Source organism: Peromyscus eremicus, chromosome 20 (assembly GCF_949786415.1).
Source record: "Peromyscus eremicus chromosome 20, PerEre_H2_v1, whole genome shotgun sequence".
Classification (NCBI taxonomy): Eukaryota; Metazoa; Chordata; class Mammalia; order Rodentia; family Cricetidae; genus Peromyscus; species Peromyscus eremicus.
In genome coordinates, this window is record NC_081436.1 from 9,344,350 (window position 1) to 9,367,317 (window position 22,968).

Here is a 22,968-nt window from a genome sequence, read left to right on the forward strand (position 1 = left end):
GACCAAACTATTTAGGAAAGGGTGTGGTTTGGCTCCTACTTCTAGAAGGGTACAATCCATTGTGGCAGAAAGGCAGAGTGGTAGAGCAAGAGCAGGTTGGTCACTTGCGTTGGCAACCAGGGAGCATGGTGTGGACAGGAAGTGAGGCTGGGCTACAAAACCTCCACGCCCACCCCAGTTACCTTCTCTATCCAGAAAGCCTCCGTCTCCCAAAGTTTCCATGCCTTCCCCAAACAGTGCCCCCAGTGGGGGGCCAAGTATTCAAACATATGAGTTTCTAGGGAAACCTTGCACATTCAGGCCACAACAAGCATCTAGCCCTGGGTTGCCCAGTTACTGACCACTATTTCAAAATGTAAGTGTCTTTTTTCCCCCTGCCTCACACATTTTTATTATCCAACCCATCACTCCCTGCTATTAAAACTCGTAAAAAAAAAACAAAAACAAAAAACCTATCTTACATTTTAACAAAAATAGTCCATTTTATGTGCTTGAGGTAATTACTTAAAATGGACTTAAATTCACCAACTTATAACTTTAATTTCTAAAAGCTCCTCCGCTGCCGCATCTGGTGCACGTGATAAGCAGACATTAATTTGTGCACTGTGTGGCTTTCCTTTAATTCCACCTCTGACTTGCCCCTGCCCAGGACACTTAGACAGCTCATTTATGTCTCATCTGCAAGCGCTCAATACATATTCCTTTTGGGACCTTTATAACCCTGTTTAAAAGCAAACTTCCTGGCCTTATTTCTGTCAATTCCCAACGCAGCTCACAAAGCATCTGTGGAAATGGGGAGGGTCCATCCTGTTATTTTACTGGTCCTTGGGTTTAAGAATGTTGTCAGAGTTATCATAGTAATGCCTTAAAAGCTGGTGTTTAAACATAAAAGTACACTGTGGGGTTTTATGGTCTGCCCACACTGGATAATTTCAGTTTTTCCACACAGGAATGCAGGTGCTCATGGTTCTTTCCACACAGGAAGATGGGCTCCCAAGTAGGGTGCATGTGGGATATTTATTATAGAGAGCATCATACATTCTTGCAAAAGCAGTGTCCTAGCTTGCTGTGGCTTGCAAAAGCATCAGGAAAAAATTAGGTTCACAATAACACCAATGAAACAGTTATTAAAAATTGGAGGCAAGGGAGCTGGAGAGATGGCTCAGTGGTTACGAGCACTGATGGCTCTTCCAGAGGACCCAGGTTCAATTCCCAGCACCCACATGGCAGCTCACAACTGTGCCAGGCTTTTTCTTTTAGGCTACCAACCAGCTTCCAAATCATGACACAGAGACTTACTGTTAGTTTTGAATGCTTGGCCTAGCTTAGGCACGTTTCTGGCTAGTTCTTTTAACTTTAATTAACCTTTTTCTCTTTACCTTTTGCCTTGGGGCTTATTACCCTTCTTATTTCTGTATATCTTATTCACTGCTTCTTGTGTCTCTTTGGCTGGCAGCTCCTGGATTCTGGCTCCAGGCATCTCCCTCATTCTTTCCTCTCTTCTCTCCTTTTTCCTTCTCTCTCTTCTCTCATTTACTCTTTCTGCCCATCAGCCTCGTCTATCCTTTCTCCTGCCTAGCTCTTGGCCATTCAGCTATTTATTAGACCAATCAGGTGGCTTAGGCAGGCCAGGTGAAACAAATGCAACACGTCCTTACATAATTCAACACACATCCTTACATTGTTAAACAAACATCGCATAAATAAATGTAACACACCTTTACACAGTTAAAGTAATATCTGCAACATAAACAAATGTAACAACACATCTTTGCTTAGTTAAAATAGTATTCTACAACATACAACTGTCTGTAATTCCAGTTCCAGGGGACCTGACACCCATGGTAAAACACCAATAGCATAAAAATAAATAAATTTTAAAAATTGAGCAATATTTTTACTATTCTCATGTTAACCACAGTTTTTGTTGTCTCAAAATAAGTAAAGATTTCTGTCCCTGGATGAGTGTAAACTCCAGATAGGAAATCTAGACCAGTTTTGCTTGCAAACAGACAGTATGGAAAAATCTGAAATGCTCCTTATTCCTCGAGTTAAAAATAAATTACAAGCTTTAGAGTAATGGCAGGTTTCCCTGAGTACTTCTTGCTGCAAATAATGCTTTCAGCCAAGTGAGATGGCTCAACCTTTAATCCCAGGAGCACTCAGGAGGCAGAAGCAGGTAGACTCTGTGAGTCTGAGACCATCCTGATCTGCACAGCAAGTTCCTGACCAGTCAGGGCTACAGAATAAGACTCTGTCTTAAATAATGATAATGATGCTGCTGATGCCTGGATTTTGAATTAGAATTAAATGTAGTACTGCTTCTAGCAAAATAAAGCTGAGTTTAATAGGATCTTTACTGGTGGGCTTTAAAAAAAAAAACAACAACAACTTGAATCAAAGCAGAGTCAGCTGGGAGGAGAAAAACTCAGCTGGGGATTGGTCTGTGAGGGCATTCTTCTCCACTGACTGAGCCCACGGTGGGTGGTGCCTGCCCCTGCAGCTGATCCTTATGTAAGAAGGCAAGCCAAGCAGCCATCCCCCCATGGTCTCTGCTTCAGTTTCTTCCTCCATTCCTGCCCTGACTTCTCTCAGAGATGGTCGGATTTCCTCCTCCGGGGTTTGGATCTGTGTTTATCACAGCAACGGAGAAGGGAACCAGGACAACATCTTTGCAAGTCTGAAATCACTTCCTCAGCTCCCACTGAAGAGACCAAATTCAGTCCCTGAGACCTGTAGTTATCAGTCACGAGAGATTTTTTTACTCTGATTTTTCTGATACATATGTGCGTACAGTGAGTGTTTCTACATAAGATACTTGTATGAATTAACGTGACTTTGCTTCGAGTTTGGTTTCTGAAACTGACTAGAGTAGCAGCAACCTTTGCAGTTACTTAGACAATATTACCAAGTAGATGACAGGAAGTTCTCATTTAGTATTCCAAGTGAGGCCGACATTTGAATTATATATGCGATCACTCATATTGCATTGCCCAAATTACAACCGTAAATATACTATGTGTATGTGAAGATGTATGTACACACAGTCAAAAATAAAATTTAGAGCATGAAATAGAAATTTAAAAGTTATGATTAGTACAGAGATCTCAACAGAAGGGAATGTGCTGAGTGTATCTGCTAGGTGGGATTTATTTATTTTTTTTGTTCTCCAGTTTGGGAGCCAAACATTTTGCAAATTCATCTGACTTTAAAAACCTCAACTGTTGAAAGCTGTGAGATATAAGTCTGGTTAGGTACAAGGCAAGAGAATGATATATTTCAGCAGTAAATATTTTTCAAAACCAAATGCTGTCTCATTCAAGCTGCATCATTTCTGCCGCAGGTGAAAACAGGAACATCTCCAACTCCATTAAACTTTCAAACTGTCGGGCTCTCCTCGCAGGAAATGCTGTGCGTGCGGCGTCACTGTGAATTAGGGGACAGTACAGTAGTAGGCATGCTTCCCACAAGACGTTCTTCGTGTGTCTATTCCGTCGGTTTTCTAATTGTAAACAGCTGCCTTCCTGTCTTAATCATTTTATTCTTTGACTTTAACCGCAGAAGTTCTTATCCATTGTAGCGGATGCTCTTCAGGGTAAAAGCAGCAGGGGGGGGGGGGGTCCGAGCCGACACAAACTGTGGCAGACTTTCTCTGAGATACATAGTTATCACAAACTGTGGCAGACTTTCTCTGAGATACATAGTTATCTCTGGATTCAGTATCTCTGGATTCCTGGAGACTTCAAAAACTATACTGCTCCTGGGACTTGGGTACAGTGTTTATTTTATTTAGAGACTATTATATTAGGATTCTTTAAGGGAGAGAGAGAAGGAAAAGGCTCCCTGTTGTACTCTTTGGAATATTCTGTTCCCAGGGTGTTCTGACCCGATACTCTATCATTCTTCTGCTGAGATCTTACTTCATGTTTTGGTCTTTCATTTCATAACAGTATTCTGAAGGGAGCAAACACAACCACTAAAATGTTATCTTAAAATTCTCCAGCAAAACAGCTCTGGCTGAGATTTTCCAGTTATCAAAATTTAGATCTACGTCACCATCGGCACATACCAAGCTTTGATTTTGAATGATGATTCAAACAAGGCCAAAGATCAGTGTGTGAAATAATGATTTCGTAAATATTGAAAACTTAATGGACAATTTGCAATTGTCACTTAACAGTCTGGTCCAACCGAGTGTCTGGAATTTAATCTAAGCCTCTCTGTCTGTTGTGCTTTGGTGCACTGTAGCTAGAGTTTTCCTGCCTGGCCCACAGTCAGGACAAATCTCTCTCACCTGCCAGTCCCACAGCCACTCAGACCCGACCAAGTAAACACAGAGACTTATATTGGTTACAAACTGTATGGCCGTGGCAGGCTTCTTGCTAACTGTTCTTACAGCTCAAATTAATCTATCTCTATAAATCTATACCTTGCCACGTGGCTCGTGGCTTACCGGAATCTTCACATGCTGTTTGTCATCATGGTGGCTGGCAGTGTCTCTCTCTCTCAGCCTTCCACTTCCCAGCTTTATTCTCCTCCTTGTCCCGCCTACACTTCCTCCTGCCTGACTACTGGCCAATCAGTGTTTTATTTACCAACCAATCAGAGCAACACATTTGCCATACAGAACATCCCACAGCAGTGCACTGTGTACAGTCATGTTTTTCTTAGTGAGCATGATCTCTAGTGTGTGGTAAGGGGGGATTCCAGGACTTAAGGGTAAGTCACACTTTCTGTGGCCTTAGCTCTCCGGAAACAGAAGGGCTGTGTGAATCCTCCTACCACTGGGTGAGCAGCTCTTCATTAGCGTTACGGACAATTTAGCTAATACCTTATATAGAGTAAGTAAGCCACGTGTGCTTGGGCGTTTACATCTTCAACAGAAGGACCTTCCTCGTATAAAAACAATGCGAGTTGATGTGGTCTTGAGATGTGAAATCATCATTTCATCTTATCATTTGATGCCCTCTAAAAATTATCTTCAAAGGAGAGACTCGGGACCGGGGATGGAGCTTAGCTGGTAGAGTGCTTGCCTGGCACACACAAAGCCCTGGGATCCATTCTCAGTACTACAAAAGCCAGGAGTGGTGGCACACTCCTGTAATCCTAGCACTTGGGAGTCGGTGTGTGTGTGTGGGGGTGTGGGGGTCAGAATTTCAAGGTCATCCTTTGCTACATAGAAAGTTCAAGGCCAACCTGGCTGGATGTAGGAGAATTTCTTAAGAATTAGGAAATAAGTAAAGTGTAAAGTTGTAGACCAAACTAAACTGAACAATAGTACATTGCTTAGTTTTGTTCAAGGTTGTTTGGGGACGGGAGCCTGGGGTCCGTACGTGCGAAGCAAGGACTCTTCCAACTGCTATCTCCCCAGTACCTCAAAGTTATTTAATACATTAGGAAACTAAAATAGGCAAATGTCTGAGAAAAAAAAAAACTATTCAGGTTATGTCAATTTGGGTTTTACTTTCAAGTAGCTAAAAAAACTAAATGACCCAATATTTAGCCATTTACAAAGTGGTTTTGAAAAAGCATCTTTTTACATAAAAGTTTTGCAATTAAATCACAAAATCATGAGGTCTCCTTCTTGGAGTGTTTTTCCTTGTCTTTCAGTGAGGAGGATTGTAGAAGAAGCAATGGTCCAGTTGTTAAAAGCTGGTTCTCATTCTTATTGACAGACCTGAAATAAATAAATGGCCTTTTTGGAAGCCAATTTTCAGGATGGGTTATTGTCAAATTTACTTACCAAAAGTCATTTTAGAGAACTGGTGATGATATAGTAGATATGTAGAATTCATCCAGGAAGTTTTTAATTAAGAAAAAGAGTTTGCATGAAGGATTTTTTTAAATTTAAAATCCTTAATATTGTATGTCAGTAGCCACTGGAAAGATTTACTGTTGATGTCCAAGCCCATCTCTCATGTTGCTTCTAATGTCACTTTTCTAATATCATGTGTTGACTATTCGTTTCAGTTTTCATTTCTTTTTATTTTTCAGTAACAAATATTTAATCATTTCAGTTCTTGTACATACTGGTAGGCTTCACTGTGACGTATTCTTAATGCCTGTCCCCTGCTCTGACCTTTTCCCTTCCCCACCAACCTCACCTACCCGCTTTCTTCAGATCCCCTTTTCTTCTGTATCAGTCCATCTTCTATTTTCAGGTAACCTTGTCAGAGTTTTGTTATTGTTTCCATAGGGAGGGAGCATGGGATGCTTGTCTTTCCGTGTTTGTCTAATTTCACCCACGAGATCAGCTCCAGTTCCATCCATATTTCTGAAAACACCAGGTCTTGTTCCTCTTAACGGTTGAATGCAGAGGCGCTCTGTACAGTAGTAGGTTTTCTTTGTCCACTCAGTGGATAAGTGGTGGCCGCCTAGCTCATTCTATGACTTGGCTATGCAGGTCTCTCTTTTGTATGTTGACATCATTTCCTTCAGGTGTACAGCCAGGGGTAGTGGAACAGCTGAACTCTAAAGCAGACGTGGTTTTAGTTTTCTGAGGGACTTCATACTGTTTTTCATAATGATTATATTAACTTACATTCCAACAGTTGACTATTACTTTTAATATCTATTCTTAGAGAAGTGTAAATACAATTTACATGACAAACATAAAAAATACCCCAATTAAAGAATAAACTATGTATACATTTGCATGGGAATATATGTATATTCATAGAGAATATTATACTAAAGCAAATGAAATACGCATTTGCAATTTTTATAGTTTTAATTTGGTTTCTTTTCTACAGACCAGACTTCAGATTTTTTTCTAGGTAACTAGTTACAGGATCTTCAAGGGATTAAAATGAAAATAATGATTAGTATGTTGTTGCCTGTTTCTTTCCTGGGGAGTCATGAATAATTGTCTTATCACCCCAGATACAGCAGTAGCTGTAGACCAAAGAAGACTCCCCCAAAGCCTAGCCTGATCAGCCAACGAGGATTTTCTGGTCACTTACAGGAACATGAGTGACTCAAAGGGCAGCGGCGGCTACGTCACTGAAAGCGTGGTAACTCACTAAAGCTCAATCCTGAAGCTCTTTGCACAAGCTAATAGGCGGCTCTGCCAGTCTCCTGTCCCTAGGAATTGTTCACTGTTTATGTAACCTTGGAGACAGGCTTCCTGAGTCTTGTAACTTTTTGATCTTCCTGGTGAGACTTCTCTTTTGTGAGCTTCCTGGTCTCAGTGTCTCAGTCTTCTCTCAAGGAGGAGTTTCAGTTCAGAGGAACTAACCACACAGCATATGTTAAGCAAACAAACAAATAAAACCCCCACAAACTAGTGAATTTGGAATGTTCCATCTTAAACCAGTTAGGTGTCCCCAGTGGACTTCGTGCCATGTTGGAGAAGCACCTGGGGGTGAATGAACACACCCTCCTCTGGTCTGTGCTGTACTGCAATTATCTCTTCCTCATAAAATGGAAAACAGACAATTTGTGACACATGAAATTGGGGACAAGTGGTTCTGAAGTCTTCCCATTTTCCATGCTTCTCTTTAGTGTGTCTGTTCTCATTTTGTTTATTATCCATAAGAGAAAAAGATGCAAACCTCTGTTACTATAAAACAAGACACTTGGAAGGAAGTGAAGCAGTTATTAGAGAAAAAAATGTAGCTAAAGCTCAGTATTGAAGAGGCATGAAAGTGCCATGGCATTGGTGAGAAAGGAAATGGCCTGTGTGGGCATCCTGAGGCAGAGTACTTTCCAGGGAATGACATCACACACTGCCTCATTCGCTGACCTCTGTCTTTGCCTTTTACTCCACTCCATTTGCATCATGGGAAACATCTTTAAGCCTGCCCCACACAAAATCTGTGTGCTGTTCTGCAGTAATCTTCTGGTTCTTTATCGATTCATATGGTTTTACAATTTTCACAGTGTTATAAATGTTCTTAGATTTTTTTGTTTAATCATTTCTTCACATAAAGAAAAAAAAGCCTCCCTTTTGCCTTCATAGATGTTATTTTTTCTAACGTCACATAAAAATGGAGGTCTGTACAGGGCAGGTTATGCATCACTGAGGTAGAAAGCAATAGATGTGTTCCAGGGCTGTTAACGGTAGGACTAGCTAGCATGCATGCTAATTCTCCCAGTGTCAGTGTGCTTCCCACAACTGTCAGAAAGGACCAAGCTCTGGATTAAACAAGTTTTCAAACATCTGGAGAAGCAAAAGCACCCATGTGTTAGATCAAGACAACCTCCGTATCCTCATTTGATTCTGTTTATGTTTTTAGAACTAGTCAAAATGTCTCCACCGTCAGGTCATTGATTTTTCTATCCTCTGTACTGAAACAACAAATAATTTTATTCTATAATTCCATGCAACATTTCTGTAAAAGGAAGAACATTCCTGTCCTGGAGTTAATTCTTAGCAGTGTAGACTGAATTCTCTTGGAATTGGAAGTTTCAGGTTACCCGAAAGTCTACAGAGCCTTCAATTTATCATTTGCAAGCTGTACATTTCCTTCAAACTCCCTGTTTTGTTTTTAATAGAAATTTTTGTTCATTTCATTTGTAAACAGCATTGGTTGAGAATACCTGAAGGCGTATTCGCTATCGCTGCCTAGGAAGCAGCTTGTGTTCTTGTGGCTATGAACCATCTTCAGCCTTGAGAGAAGAGGAAGGGGACTGAGATGGGAAAGGAGATGGCAGTCGAGGCGGGTGGGAGTGTGATTAAAGTATGTTGTAGACATGGATGGCCCATTACCGTGGGGACCATTGTCCTGAATGAGTAAAACGCAAACTTTGGGAGAGTGTAGGAGATCCAGGTGACTTTAAAGAAAATATCTTTGACAAGAATGCAAGAAAGGATCTGTATGGCATTAATAAAATTCCAAGAGAATATTGATATCAATGGTTTAAAAGTTGAGAGAAAAGAACAGATATTTCTGTGGCACCAGGGGAAACAATTGCTGTTTTGTGGGCAGACTACTTGGTGCAGTTTTCAGAGTTCAGAATGCAGTGTGCTTTGGGTGAAGAAGGGGAGTAACGGTTCACTGTTGTTTATGGTGTCGCTGCCTCTTTCCAATGAAAACATAATTTTTTTGCATAGCATCTTCTCTTTTACTTTAGAAAAATCCCCACATGGCATTCATCAGATGTGATAAAATATTGCAGTTACTCTTCCTTAGAACTTGGGGGAAACAGATCTATACTTGTTCAGAACTCAAGAGAAAGGGTTTTATTTCAAGTCCATCCAACACATAAATTACACTTTCAAATCTTTGGTGTTGTAGTTTTTGTAGTTTAGGACTCTCTCTCTCTCTCTCTCTCTCTCTCTCTCTCTCTCTGCGTGTGTGTGTGTGTGTGTGTGTGTGTGTGTGTGTGTGTGTGTATGTGTATTTGTAGACAAATTTAGGGCCTTAAGAGAAGTGAAAGAACTTAGGATGGTTAATCTAAGAAAGAAAATAATGAGCATTGTTTAACATTAAAGAGTGAGAAATATTACTGTGCCTCAAAATTTTCACGATAATGAAGATGGAGAGGTGGCCCAGCAGTTAAGCGCTCTGACTGCTCTTTCAATTCCTATGGCAGCTTACAACCATTCGTAACTCTAGTCTCAGGGCAGCCAACATCCATTTCTGGCCTCTGCAGGCACTGCACACATGTGGTGCACAGACATACATGGAGGCAAAACACCCTTACACATGAAATGAAATGAAAAAAGTATGATGACAAGTTGTATAATACAAGGTTTGAAAAGAATCTTAATTAAAACTGGGTGTATCATAAAGTAAGAAGATAATGAATTAAAGACGAAAGAGTGGCATTGCCATTTCTTGAGCAAATGAGAAATACACTTGAAATTATGTTTACTAATTTTACTTTCATAAAAGTAAAAAATTCTTATGAAATATATTTATATAATTGGTTTACATTTAGAATGCATTTAGTAACGGTTTGGATTAAACTAATCATAGTCCAGATAACTCCAGTAAATTAAAATAAGGCAGAAGATAAAGTGTTGAAAATGAATATAAAACTGCTCTATTTGCTGAAGAGGGACTTTCTTGTTCACGCCATGTGAGTCTGCATTCCATGCAGAGATACTGCTGAATTCTAAAGTCTCAAGTTCAGTCTCTTTCCCCCTGTTGCAACTGTTTTGTAAATGAGTTAGTCATTCTCAGAAATACATGTAATATTCTGCAAGTTTACTTGTCATTTCTTGGAGTCTTGTTAAAAGAACTTTAGGCATTGCCAATAGTAGCCATACATGGACAACGTCTCGTTGAGGCATAACAAACAAATATGTAAGACCTTCCATGTTGTCTGTGAACAAACATGATTCTCTTAAGGACTTAAGAAATGGTTTCCTTTTACAAATTACTTAATTCTGTGATATTTTTACTGTATGATTTTAGTGACGTTTAATATCTTATAGTGTTTTGTTTTTACGACTTTTATCGTGTTTAATATTACTGAGGACCAAACACATGCATAGCTCATTTCATGCAGAGGAAGCATCATTAGTTTAATAACTATTTTGGCAAAGAAAGAGATGATATATGATGAACCTGCATGTGAATATTTACAATAAATGTTACATTTGAAAAGGAACTAATAGAGAATCATGAAGGTTGTCTTTCAAATATTGCAATTCAAAATTATAAAAATAGTACAAGTCTAAGAAGGACATTCTGTATGTGAATTTATATTATGTGAGATAATTATCATGCTTCCCAATAATATGTGCTTGACAGTGCATAATAATTGATGTTTATTAATGTACCATGTTAATATTTAGAAAAATAAATAGTGAAGGAGAGAAAAGGTAAGGTCATGTGCATATCAGTGGCCAAGATGAGTTTAGCACAGAGGTAGGTCTAATTCAGAAGTGCTTTGGGACAACGTGTGGAATTCCCAAGAGACCTTCACAGAGCTGAGTGGGTCCTCAACATGGTGGAAGGAGAAGAGACCACCCAGGGCATGATAACAGTTATCAAGGCACTGAGATAATTGCCTGTACAATGGAATGTGGTATTTCAAAACTATGAAAGGCTAAATTATTCCCAAATTATATTGATCTATAGTTTAAGATTTATTTTTAATTTTTAATTATGAATACATGTGGGGGTTATATTTGTGTATGTGTGTAAGTGTGCCCACAGAGGCAAGAAGGGGGCATTGTGTCCACGGGAGCCGGAGTTACAGGTGATTGTGAGCCACTGGATATGTGTGCTGGGAACCAAACTTGAGTCTTCTACAAAAGCAGCATGAAGTTTAAGACTTATTTTGGCTGAGTGTGGTGGTGCACATCTTTAACCCCATCATTCAGGAGGCAGAAGCACAGATTTCTGTGCATTCAAGGTCATCATGGTCTACATAGTGAGCACCATGTCATCCAGGGCTACACAGTGACATGCTATCTCAAAAACAAACAAACAAATGACTTTAATTTATATATGTGTGTACATGAGTCTACATGAGTGTAGGTGCACATATGTTAATGTGCATACATAGACACAAACATACACATAGAAGCATGTATTGCACATGCACACACACACACACACACACACACACACACACACACACACACACACACACACGAGCAGAGGCTAAAAAGGATGCTGGATCCTGGAAGCTGGAGTTGCAGGCTTTTGAGATACACTCAGATTGTTTTGTGGATGCTAGGATCCAAGTTTTGGTTCTCATGATTGAACAGCAAGCACTCTTAATTGCTGAGCCATCCTGTAAGCCTCTCTAATTTTAAATACGTGTGTGTATGTATATATGTATGTATATATGTATACATGCTATAAATATATATAGAATACAATATCTAATATTCCCACAAACTATTACATATTTCTAAATGAATCGAATGTCCACTTCTATTTTAAAAGTGTTTTTTTAACTGTATAAATTGGAGGGCTGATGATAGACACTCCTTCCATATTGATGCAAATAGGAGTTGTCCAGGGTCCATGTCTTCCTTGCTCAACTTTTCCCTGGTCCATCTATTATGTCCTCTCTGAGAACTCAGGAAGAATGGCAGATGAATCTAATATTTTGTAAGAGTCTACACGGGTCATAGGACTGTATTGGACAGTTCATACTCTTCCTCTTATGTTGATCTTTATGAGGAGTTTGTAGGACTGGTGTTTTAACCTCTCCATTCCAGTGGAAGAAACTGGTAGGAAAGCAGTGTTCCATGACAAACCTGAGCTGTTTACCACACTGCACTGGCCTGATGCATGGAATTATATTTTCAAAGCCTTTGCTGTCTATATCAGATGACTGCTAGTATAGAGATGTGCCAAATATAGACATAATGTATTAAAAAAAAACCAAAACTGCATTCTCAGTTGGCTCACTATACTGAGTGATTATGAGGACTTTTTGTTTATATGGAGAGAGATCAGATTGTAGTGTAAAAATATGACAATGCATATATCAAGATGGCGACTCTATGTACAAACCAGATCCCAGGTTTGGACATGACATACAGTTAGTTAAAGACAGTCTTGAACTTTAGAAAATCCATCTTCATGTGCCAGAGTCTATGCCTTGCACATTTTAGGCAGTCAGTACTTCTATGGAAGGAATGGCTGGTTTAAAATGTTAGTATCAATTAATAGTCCAGAGCAGATTGGTAAATTTCAAATTCTCACTGACTGGAAATGCCAGACCATGTGTAACACGAATGTCGAAGCAATGGTGTTTTGCTTACTTTGTTTTATATTTCTTGAAGATAAGTTAATAAAAACACATTAAGTGTATTCATATATCTTCTGTAGTGCTCAGCTTCTTGTGGTAAAGGTATAAAGTACCGAGAGGTCCTTTGCATTGATCAATTCAGAAGAAAATTAGAAGAAAAATATTGCAGTCATCTGCAGAAACCTCGAACTCACAAAGCTTGTAGATCGGGACGATGCCCTTCATGGAAAGCCAATAGATGGAAGGAGGTATGTGGCATTTTACAACTATCACATATTGTCTCTATTATCTGTCTGTCTGTCTGTCTGTCTGTCTATCTATCTATCTATCTATCTATCATCTATCTATCTATCTATCTATCTATCTATCTATCTATCTATCTCCATTCCTTCTTCCCTTCCTTGCCATCTATACATCATCTCTAGATATCTGTATCTACATTTTAAAATCTGAATTCAGTATTTGTAATAAACTTGAGAGTTTTACTTCTTTACAGTGTCTTTTATTATAGAATTTTCTGCACTGTACTCAATACTATATAGTGTTGTTGCATTTGCTTAAGTCTATTGGTAAAATAATTTAGTTACTTGAGTTTATTTGAGGTTATATATTTACAGGAAATTCTGCTAGTGAACATGGGGCCCATGGCCACTGATATCATCTTGGTTATCTAACAACAAAATATATCTAGTGATGTATTAAAATAATGGCCTTGTTTGCATCTCAGAATCTTGGAGTTGAGTTAAGATGGCATCCTGGAGCAGCAGATAGTAAACTGCATGCAGAATTGCAACTAGAGGTGGAACAACTGAGGTGTGAGATCTAGGTAACTTTGGATGGGCTAAGAAAACTCAGAGAAATAGATAAACAAATGAGGTCCAGTGTGAGACAAATTGCTAAATGGTCTTATTAATAAAAAAAACCTGAAGTCAGATATTGGGGTTAAAACTGAGAGAACAGAGGAATGGGACAAGCCATAGCTAACCTCACCTCACCAACTCCTCAGCTTCCAAAGAGACATACTTCCTGTATACCCACACCTATATGCCTTTCTGTCCCTGCTATCTCACTTCCTCTCTCCACTCAGCTATATTACTTCCTCTTTCTGCCCAGCTCTGTCACTTCCTGTCTTCCTGTACAGACCTCTAGACCTTTATGTTTAACTGATGTTGGAATTTAAGGCATGTGCCACCACGCCTGACTGTTCCCAGTGTGGCCTTGAACTCACAGAGATCTGGATGGATCTCTGCTTCCTGAATGTTAGGATTAAAGGCGTGTGCTACCTACCATTTCCTGACTTCTATGTTTACTATAGTGGCTTTATAGAAAAGCTTTATTGGGGTACACAGTTAAAATATCACCACAGTCCAGACTGACAATTCAATTTTGAAAGAAAAGTGGATGATGTATGCCTCAGCATATTCAGAGACAAGAACCTCAAACCTACATAGTCTTGGACAGGTGGCTTTGGAGTGGTACCATGTCATCTTGTTGATACTGAGTCAAAAACCTCTAGCTTCACCATAGAACAGGCAGCCTCCGCAAAGGGTTATCGTGCTGGGAGCTTGGTGATATTTGACTGATCTCTGAAGCGAAAAGAGTGAAATGAGATTCTTCTATCCACTGCCTGGCTGAGATTCTTCTGTTGTCTTTCTAAATTGTCTACTAGGTTGGCCCTGATCAAGGGAGATAAGAATTCAGGAAATTTTTTCCCTAGACACAAACACTGTTCGTATGGATGATACTCAGTATCGTAGTGGGGACTTGACACATTGAGGACTCTGCTCAATGTGGGGTTAACAAGCAAAGCTGGGACTCCTTAAATACAAATGAGGAAAGGTCCTCTTGTTTCTAGGACGTTGTGTGTATGTGTGCAGGGGTGGTGAGTTCATTTGTTCGTTTTAATGATTCAAGTATTTAATTTGCCTCTAAAGCCACACATCTGGAAAGAAGACACCAATGGTCTTATATTTCAATGTTTATCATTGTTTAGCAGCAGTAATTAACATGCTTCACTAAATACTTACATTGGGAACATTACCAGACACCAAATGAAATGCATGCCTTTAAAAGTCATTTCAACAATCTGGCCAGCAGTTTTCCAAATGAGTCCTTGTAGCTGAGGCATCATGCAAGGTGGAAACAAAAATGAACTTATTTCATGATAATTATATTAAGGCAGTCCTACAATTTATGCAATTGGAACAGAGAAGCCACCAGCGATTATCTTGTGAGTCCCTCTGAAATTACACATGTGCAGACCACATTACCAGCTGTAGGGCGAGGGAAGCCTGAAACTTTTAGCTTCATGAGAGTACTTTTTGTAGAATAAAACGGCAAGAGCCACACAAGTGGCCGTTTGTTTCTGTCAGAAACTTGGGGACTTTGTGGGTGAATGGAGCTAACATCTATGACCAGGAGAAACAATTTCAAAAGAAGGCAGACTTTGTACAGAGTATCCATGTCTTTCTTGCTCTGAACATTCATCTCTGCTTCTGAAGCGCCTGAAACTCATTTCTTTAGCAGTTCTTGCATCATTTCATGTTTAGCAGTAAGCCAAGCCAACTTGTGGGAAAGGATGCTGGGCTTGCTTTTGTGGGGCAGATGGTCAGAGGACAGAAAAAAAAAAATCCCCCAAGACACAGTCATGAACAGATTTAGCAGAGAAAGATGTTTGGGACCCACAGGAACGTTGGTGACCAAGAAGAGCAAATCATTCTCCTACTTCACAATCATGTCCCCTTGGTCCTACCTGAGCTCAACTCAAGAGTTGCCCACTGTGTATTGGAAATATCTGTGGACTTTGTTGTCCAGTGCCTTTTCAGTGTTTTGCCCTCTTTGGGAGAGCTAATCTGCTGTTGTTTTGCACATTAGGGTCCAGAGGTGTACAACAGTCCTCCATGTTTAACAGAAACACACTGTGACAAGTATAATCAATGAAAAGATGGCAAGTCCTTTTGTAACTAAGGCACCATGTTCAAAATAAAAGGAATTTGGCTATGTGTGGAGTGAGGTACTTGGTAAACAGGATAGCCATTGTCTTTGAGACAGCTGAGATAGTAACCTGGGACAGTGCTGTAGAAGTAAACATGGGGTGGGTTTCAGGCTTACATATTAAAGACAATGGTAAGTCATACAAGATATTAAGTGACACTATCGTATTTTAGCTCACACTATAAGAATGTAGGTAATGGTTACCACATACCTAGGGAAGCCACTGTAGCTCTGAGAACAGATGGAGATGTAACCCTGAACTCACTCATTCATCTCCTCTTGATCACGGCCAACATGCTGGGCAACTCAGAAAGCTGTTAAAAGGATTTCATTCTATTCTATTCAATCACCCGAACAAGGTAGTTGTGAGAAAGATCCAGCAGCTAACTGATAAATAGAAGAATTGAGAGAACCTACTGAGTGACCAACACACTAAGAGAAGGAAATAAAAGAGATAAGACTCCATATTTCTATTCTGAGCAACTCTGTAAATAATAATAACCTTCACCAAATATGTAAGGTTAAGATAGGATCTTCTAAAAGTATAATTTATTTAATTAGCCGAAATTTGATGTGGAAAACAGTACTGGGGAATACATTCTTTTTAATGGCATCTCTGGGTGTGTTCCTTTTAGGGAAGAGGTCCATGTTAAGAACATAGCATTCTATATACTAATATAGCTATTTAAGACCTCCATGGGTTTTTTTTCTAAATGTACGCTATGACTAAAAGTCAAAACCAAACAAACTCTGTGTTTTGTTGATTAAAGGAAGCATTATTTGTTTGGTAGAACCTCTTACTTAAATGTGTTTTGTAAACTAATTTTTTCAAGGCCTCCTTTTCAAGGTTACAGTGAGGATCTTATTCAAATACAGTTTATGTTTCTAAGAATGTCTGGAAGGTTTACAGAACTATAAAACAGGACTACTTTATAGGCTAGTCATTTTTCTAAGAGATTCAGATGAGCTAAACTGCATCTAGGTATGTGGGCCTACCTCGTATTACGTGTGCTGCAGAGCATGCATTGTTACCCCTATACCGAGAGCCAGATGGCCTTTTGGTGAACACATTTAATGAGTTGGCAGAACGCAGTAGCTTATGTATAGCATGCAGGTCAATGTAAGCTGGAGAAATATGCACAGTCTTCAGAAGTGAGAAGACAGAATGTATCCTTGAAGTCTGTGGTAGCCACTTACACATGCAAGCCACGGGGTCTGACTCGGGAGCCACTCAAGTGAAAAGCTGCTGTGGTATGTGAGTGATCTGAGACAGTGGGTAAGTTCAGATCTTAGCGTTTGTGGGATTTAAATATTTTTCTTATAACAAAACATATCTTGCAGTAGAGAAGAGGGGGCTAGATTCTCTACGGTACCTGCAAAAAAAAAACCCACAAAAAAACACAAAAAAACCCACAAAAAGACCCACAAAAAAACAAAAAACAAAGAAAACAGAGCTTGAAAAACAACTAGATTTTTTTTCTTATAAAATCTCTGTTGAGAATATCAATGAGTCTTCAAACATTATTACCCTATGTGACCTCTAATCTTTTCTGGAATAACAGGGGACACAGACAACCAAATTCACAATTAATAAATAGCCTCCAACCATCTCCATGTGTTGTTAATATTGGCTTCACAGCTCTCTGTTATTTTCAGTATCTGCTGTTTAGATATGACTGGGTTTGGAAACACCTGACATCCCAGAGTTGAAAACTTGCAGAGTCCCCATTCCTAGAAGGCAACCCAGTGAAGCCTCAACAGAGAGAGTGAAGCTTCAAGTATCCTTCATCATGCTAAGAGTTTGTGTTCCCCCCAAATCCGTATGTTAAACTGTTGCCCCCCTCCCCCCAGTAATGCTATTGGAGGTAGGGACTTTTAGAGTCTTGAGAGTGGAGCCCCCGTAATTGATACTATCTTCCATGTAAAAGGGGCTTTTAGAGAGCTCCTAGTCCATGTTATGTGTGAGGGTGAAAAGGTGACCATCTGTCAGGCAGGAAGCATCTCTTCGCCAGACATCAAATATTCAGGTGCTTTCTTTGAACTTTCCACCCGCGAGGCATAAATGTCTGTTATTTATGAGCCATCCATATGAATAGAAACACAGAGGAAGATGGAAAGTCACAAGCGATGGTGGTACCACCGTAACAAGTATCAAAGTGAGGGTGTGGATGTGGAACTGGGTACCAGCACAGAGCAGGAGGAGCCCGGAGGCGTGTGTAATAAAGGCTTGCACTGCTGTGTATGGGGGAAGAGTAAGCCTGGTGAGCACTGGGAGGAAGAGCAGAGAGGTGACCTCAGAGCTCCAGGCTTTGAGAATCTCTGAACCACTGAAAGAAGTGTTTGTAGAAATATGGACAGTAACAAATTTTCGTTAATAATGCTGAGAAAAATGAAGACTGAAAGACCATGACAAGGTTGTCTCCATTTACCATTTATACACGCTTCTCCAGAATGCTGCCCATAGAAATATAAACAAGACTCAACAGCTTAACAAATATTTGGACCCCCCCAACAGGTTCAAATTATAGTGGGTGTTGCACATAAAAATGTGAATATAACGAAAGTCTTAGAAATTACTGCTCAATGAAAAGTAATGAGCATAGTACTACAATTTAAGTCTCATTTAGAACAATGTAGTGGCATAATTTTTATGGACATTAAGTATATTTAACTCAGGAAAGGCTTACCACACCTGGATGCCATTGAGCATAGCCTGATTCAGTTGACAGTTTCCAGAAAACTTGAAGTACTTTGTGAATAACAGCTTTTTAAAAATCTTTATATTTATATAGAATCTCTAGATACGACAATGGTAAACACATTCATTTTATGATTTTCTGTCTAACATGTCATATAATATCAGGGACATGTTTATGACAAATAAGAAAACGTGCAATGCTCTATTTTGCTACCAATCTGTGATTTGTTATTTGCTAGCTACATTGTTGAGATCCTCTGGGCTCCTTTGCAGTGCTCAGTGACCTGTGGGTCAGGGCTGCAGCAGAGGGAGGTGTACTGCAGACTGAGAGGCACTGGTCCGGTGACTGAAGACATGTGTGATCCAGCCACCCGGCCTCAGGAGCACCGGCAGTGCTGGCATCAAGACTGCAGGAAGTACCGGTGGACCACAGGAGCCTGGCTGGATGTGAGCGTTAACAAGGGCGTGGCCTTTTCCTTTGTTTTCCCATTTTTAAAAACTTATCTTGTATATGCACGTGTGTGTGAATGTGTATGTGTGTGTGTGTGTGTGTGTGTGTGTGTGTGAGAGAGAGAGAGAGAGAGAGAGAGAGAGAGAGAGAGAGAGAGAGAGAGAGAGACAGAGAGAGACAGAGAGAGACAGAGAGAGAGGAGAGAGAGATGAGAATTGTGAAAGCTGCTGTGTGTTTGTTTTGGCCCATATGTGGGGGTCAGAGGACCTTGTGTGGATATTAGAGTTGAACTCAAGTTGCCTCAGTTTTTTCTCTGTTGCCTTCCATTCTGTTCTGTTCCCTCCCCTCCCCTCCTCTTCCCTCCCCTCCCCTCTTCTCCTTTTCCCTTCCCCTCTTTTTCTCTTCCCTTCCCTTTTCTGTCCTGTCTTCCCCTACTCCCATAATTTGAGACAGAGGCTCCTGTAGCCCTGGTTACCCGGGAACTCCTGATCCTCCTGCCTCCCCTCTGGAGTCCTGACTTTGCGATTATGTACCACTCCACCCATAATTGACAAGCAAACTTTCGAGGACATGGCACACAGGAAACTGTCACTGGGTTTCTCATTGCACTTCCAGTGTTCAACATCGTGTAAGAAAAAAGAGACCTACCGTCTAGTGCAATGCATGACTGACCAAAATATACAAGTGAATGAAAGTTTCTGCGACCCTTTAATGAGACCTCTGTCAATCAAAAAGTGTAGGAATCCTCTCTGCAAGTATGTGGTGGTGACAGGAGACTCATCACAGGTAAGGTTATGTTAGTTTCCTTCCCTTTCGCAGTCATAAAACACCCTGGCAAAAAGAAAAAAAAAAGTGTCTTTGATGAGGGAATTAGAGTTACACTCATCTGTGGGTGTAAAACAGGGGTTTAGAACGCTATTGGGAATGAAGCTGGTCCAGGAAAGTAGGTATCCTCTGGGTTTATGACCTCACCAGCTGCAGGTAGCTGACTAGTTTATTAGTAGTTACTAGTTGACTAGTATCAGGATATGAACTTTTACTTAGTAAGTGGGTCTTAAGTCCAATTAGACAACTGCTGATCACTTCTCAGATATGTAGCACTATCTCACTCTTGAGCATATCTTGCCATGCTGGTCATTGTTACAGTTCATAGACTTTGCTGCAGGATAGGACTTAATTGCTTCTCTACCTTAGTGCCTTCCAATCCTATGAGATCTTGTCCTCAGGGAGGAAGCTTCCAGGTCAGTTCTAGCTCAATCCCTACAAGCCATATGGTATCTTCAACAATAGAGTCTCACCTTCAAGTTCTGGGGGTTGACCAAGGCAATGGCGATAACCTATATTGTTTGGGGAGAGGTCTCTTGGGCTCCCCTGACTGACAACTAGAAGGTAGGTTTCCCATGCTTGGTAATTTCTTGATACACATTTTAAATTTTGATGTCAATCTGATTAGTCCTTTTGCTATTGTGGTTCTTTGGATTTTAGGTTTCACATCTATAAAATCACTGCCCAGTTTTGGCCAGAGGGATGTACACCTATATTTTTTCTAAGTCTTATAATTTTAGTTCGTTTATTTAGGTCTGATATATTTTTACTGTTTTCATTTGTAATATGAAGTCATCATCCATGTCTACAAAATTGCACATGGCTGCCCTATGAACCCAACACAACTTGAGGAAGAGGTTATTATTCCGCCACTGAGTTCACTTGGCATCTCTGTTGAAACTCAATGAGCCACATGTTGTGATTGACCTTTTCACAAAATTCTGACCAGCTTTCACACAAATTTGGCAAGCTGCTCCTAAGACTCATGTCAAATTGTAAGGGGCTCAGCATATTCAAACAATCCTGTGGAAGAAAGAACACACAGATTTCTGAGTTCTTTCCGTGTTGTTGGTTGTTTTTGCTCTTTTGGGGGGCCTGCCACCCAGCTCCCAAATAATTCACACATGGAGGCTTATTCTTAATTATAAATGCCTGGCCTTAGCTTGACTTGTTTCTTGCCAGCTTTTCTTAACTTTAAATTATCCCATCTACCTTTTGCCTCTGGGTTTTTCCTTTTCTTACTTCTGGGTATCTTACTTTTACTCTTACTTCATGGCTGACTGTGTAGCTGAGTGGCTGGCCCCTCGCATCCTCCTTGTTCTCTCTCTTTCCTTCTTTCCTTCCAAATTTTTCCTTCTTCTTATTCTCCCTTCCTGCCAGCTCTGCCTATCCTTTCTCCTGTCTTGCTCATGACCATTCAGCTCTTTATTAGGCCATCAGGTGTTTAGGCAGGCACAGTAACACAGCTTCACAGAAGTAAACAAATGCAACATAAAAGAATGCTACACGTTGTTGCATCATTAAACAAATGTTCCAAAGCATAAACAAATTAACACATCTTACAATAATATTCTACAACATTTCTGTCTTAAGATTTTATTGTGTGAAGAACCAAAACTGTCAGAACGACATCAGAATGGGAAACTAGGTCCAGTAGACAGAATAGAGGGTTCAAGAATGGAAAAAGAAAAACCTTACAGGCTCCTCAGATGTTAAATCTAGGCTGGGCCTTGACGTTTTGTATTTTCTGGTGTGACTCTGTGTAAGCTGCCTAAGGGTCTCTGTACCTTTGCTTCCCCACCATGAATGAAGCTGGTTAAACTAGTTGAGGTAAAACTGATATGAGTGATACATATTAAGCAGCTGACAGACATTAGGCCTTGGGTGAGTTTCAGAATTCCCTATTTTCCTTACCAGTGTGAAATTTTCAGTGTGCAGGTAACTGTGGGTTCACTAGCCCACAGAAGATCACATACTGCACCAGGATCCAGTCCTCTAAAAAGCATGCATTCCATCAGCTTCGGCCTGTAGAGTATGGAGAATGCCCCGTGACATCTTCTCCTCATGTGTACAAATGTGACATTGGAAGCTGTTTGCACATAGCCACTTGGAAAGTGGGAAAATGGAGCAAGGTCAGTCCGGAATTCTGAATTTTAGGCCCTTTGCTTAAGGCTTTTCAAAGGTGGATGCCTGGTAATCTGCATTTTAACTATTAAGATCTTCCAAGTTATCTTCTACACCATTGTCTAAAAACCATTTTATTAGTTACTTGTATAAATATCTTATCCTTTCTGTGCTTATCCTAACTTGCTTATAAGAAGATAACAATAATCCTCATTTGTAGTCCTTGGAGAACATGTACAGTGGCTGGACTTCATGTAGGTATTTCAGAAACATCAGCTACGTGAAGCAGCTTTCTCCAAAATATCCATAATAATGTTATTTATGCTACATTCTACTTATCAAGTTAATTCATGGAAATAAAATAACATTACTCCATAATTTCATCACAAGGAAAACCTCTAAGTAGCCATAATAACAGTAGTAAATGAGATTAATGTTTATTAAGTATTTGCAGTATGCTACACATATATAAGCAGTTTTAATAAGCCTCGTCAATTAATGTTTCCTGAATGCTTGTAGTGTGCTAATGATACAACTATATAAAATAAATGACAAGAAACCAGTACCTGAGAAACAACAGCTGCAGCCTCATATTGAAGGATATTTTTTTTCCCAGTGGCTATCCTGCCCAGAATATTTTCGCATCTTCCATAGTTCTAACCATTACTGATCCTCACTTTGTTCTAAAAGAGCGTAGTCTTGGAGAAGGCAGTATGGGTTTCCTGGCCTTATTATTTGTTATACATTTTACCTCAAACTTTACTGTGTTGACAGTGCTCAGTAACTTGTGGAAATGGGATAATGGAGAGAAGAGTAGAATGCAGGACTGAAAACGCTTGGCCCAGTGACTTATGTTTAAAGCGTTTAAAGCCAGATGCTCAAAAGAAATGTTATGCCAATGACTGTAAGTAATAGACTCCAAAATCTACCCAGCATCGAGTGTTCCCAAGCTTTAGTTAAAATGTGAAACTAGATATGTACCGTTGTCACACTCTGCGAGACAGTGTCTGACCTTCAGAGTACAGCGCTGATTCTGATCATCAAGTCCATGCTGTTTAGGATTTGTTCAGTGTTAATGTGTTGCTTTAATTTGTCCTTGAAGGTAAATTATTTACCACCTGCAAAGAAATCCAAGTTACAAACAACATTACCAAAGATGGTGACTACAACCTTAACATCAGGGGAAGAATAGTCAAGGTATTATGAAAACCAT

At 39.9% G+C, this 22,968-nt stretch overlaps 1 protein-coding gene across 1 annotated transcript in view; it reads left to right on the top strand.

The window, feature by feature from the left end:
* The window catches only part of Adamts20 (ADAM metallopeptidase with thrombospondin type 1 motif 20), an 83,072-nt gene that overhangs the window by 41,882 nt on the left and 18,222 nt on the right, over positions 1-22,968 (top strand). The window contains exons 12-17 of the mRNA XM_059247991.1: positions 12,744-12,911; positions 18,629-18,802; positions 19,422-19,592; positions 21,563-21,763; positions 22,530-22,659; positions 22,858-22,952. Of these exons, the coding sequence (XP_059103974.1) occupies positions 12,744-12,911; positions 18,629-18,802; positions 19,422-19,592; positions 21,563-21,763; positions 22,530-22,659; positions 22,858-22,952 (939 nt within the window). The remainder of the gene's footprint in view (positions 1-12,743; positions 12,912-18,628; positions 18,803-19,421; positions 19,593-21,562; positions 21,764-22,529; positions 22,660-22,857; positions 22,953-22,968) is intronic.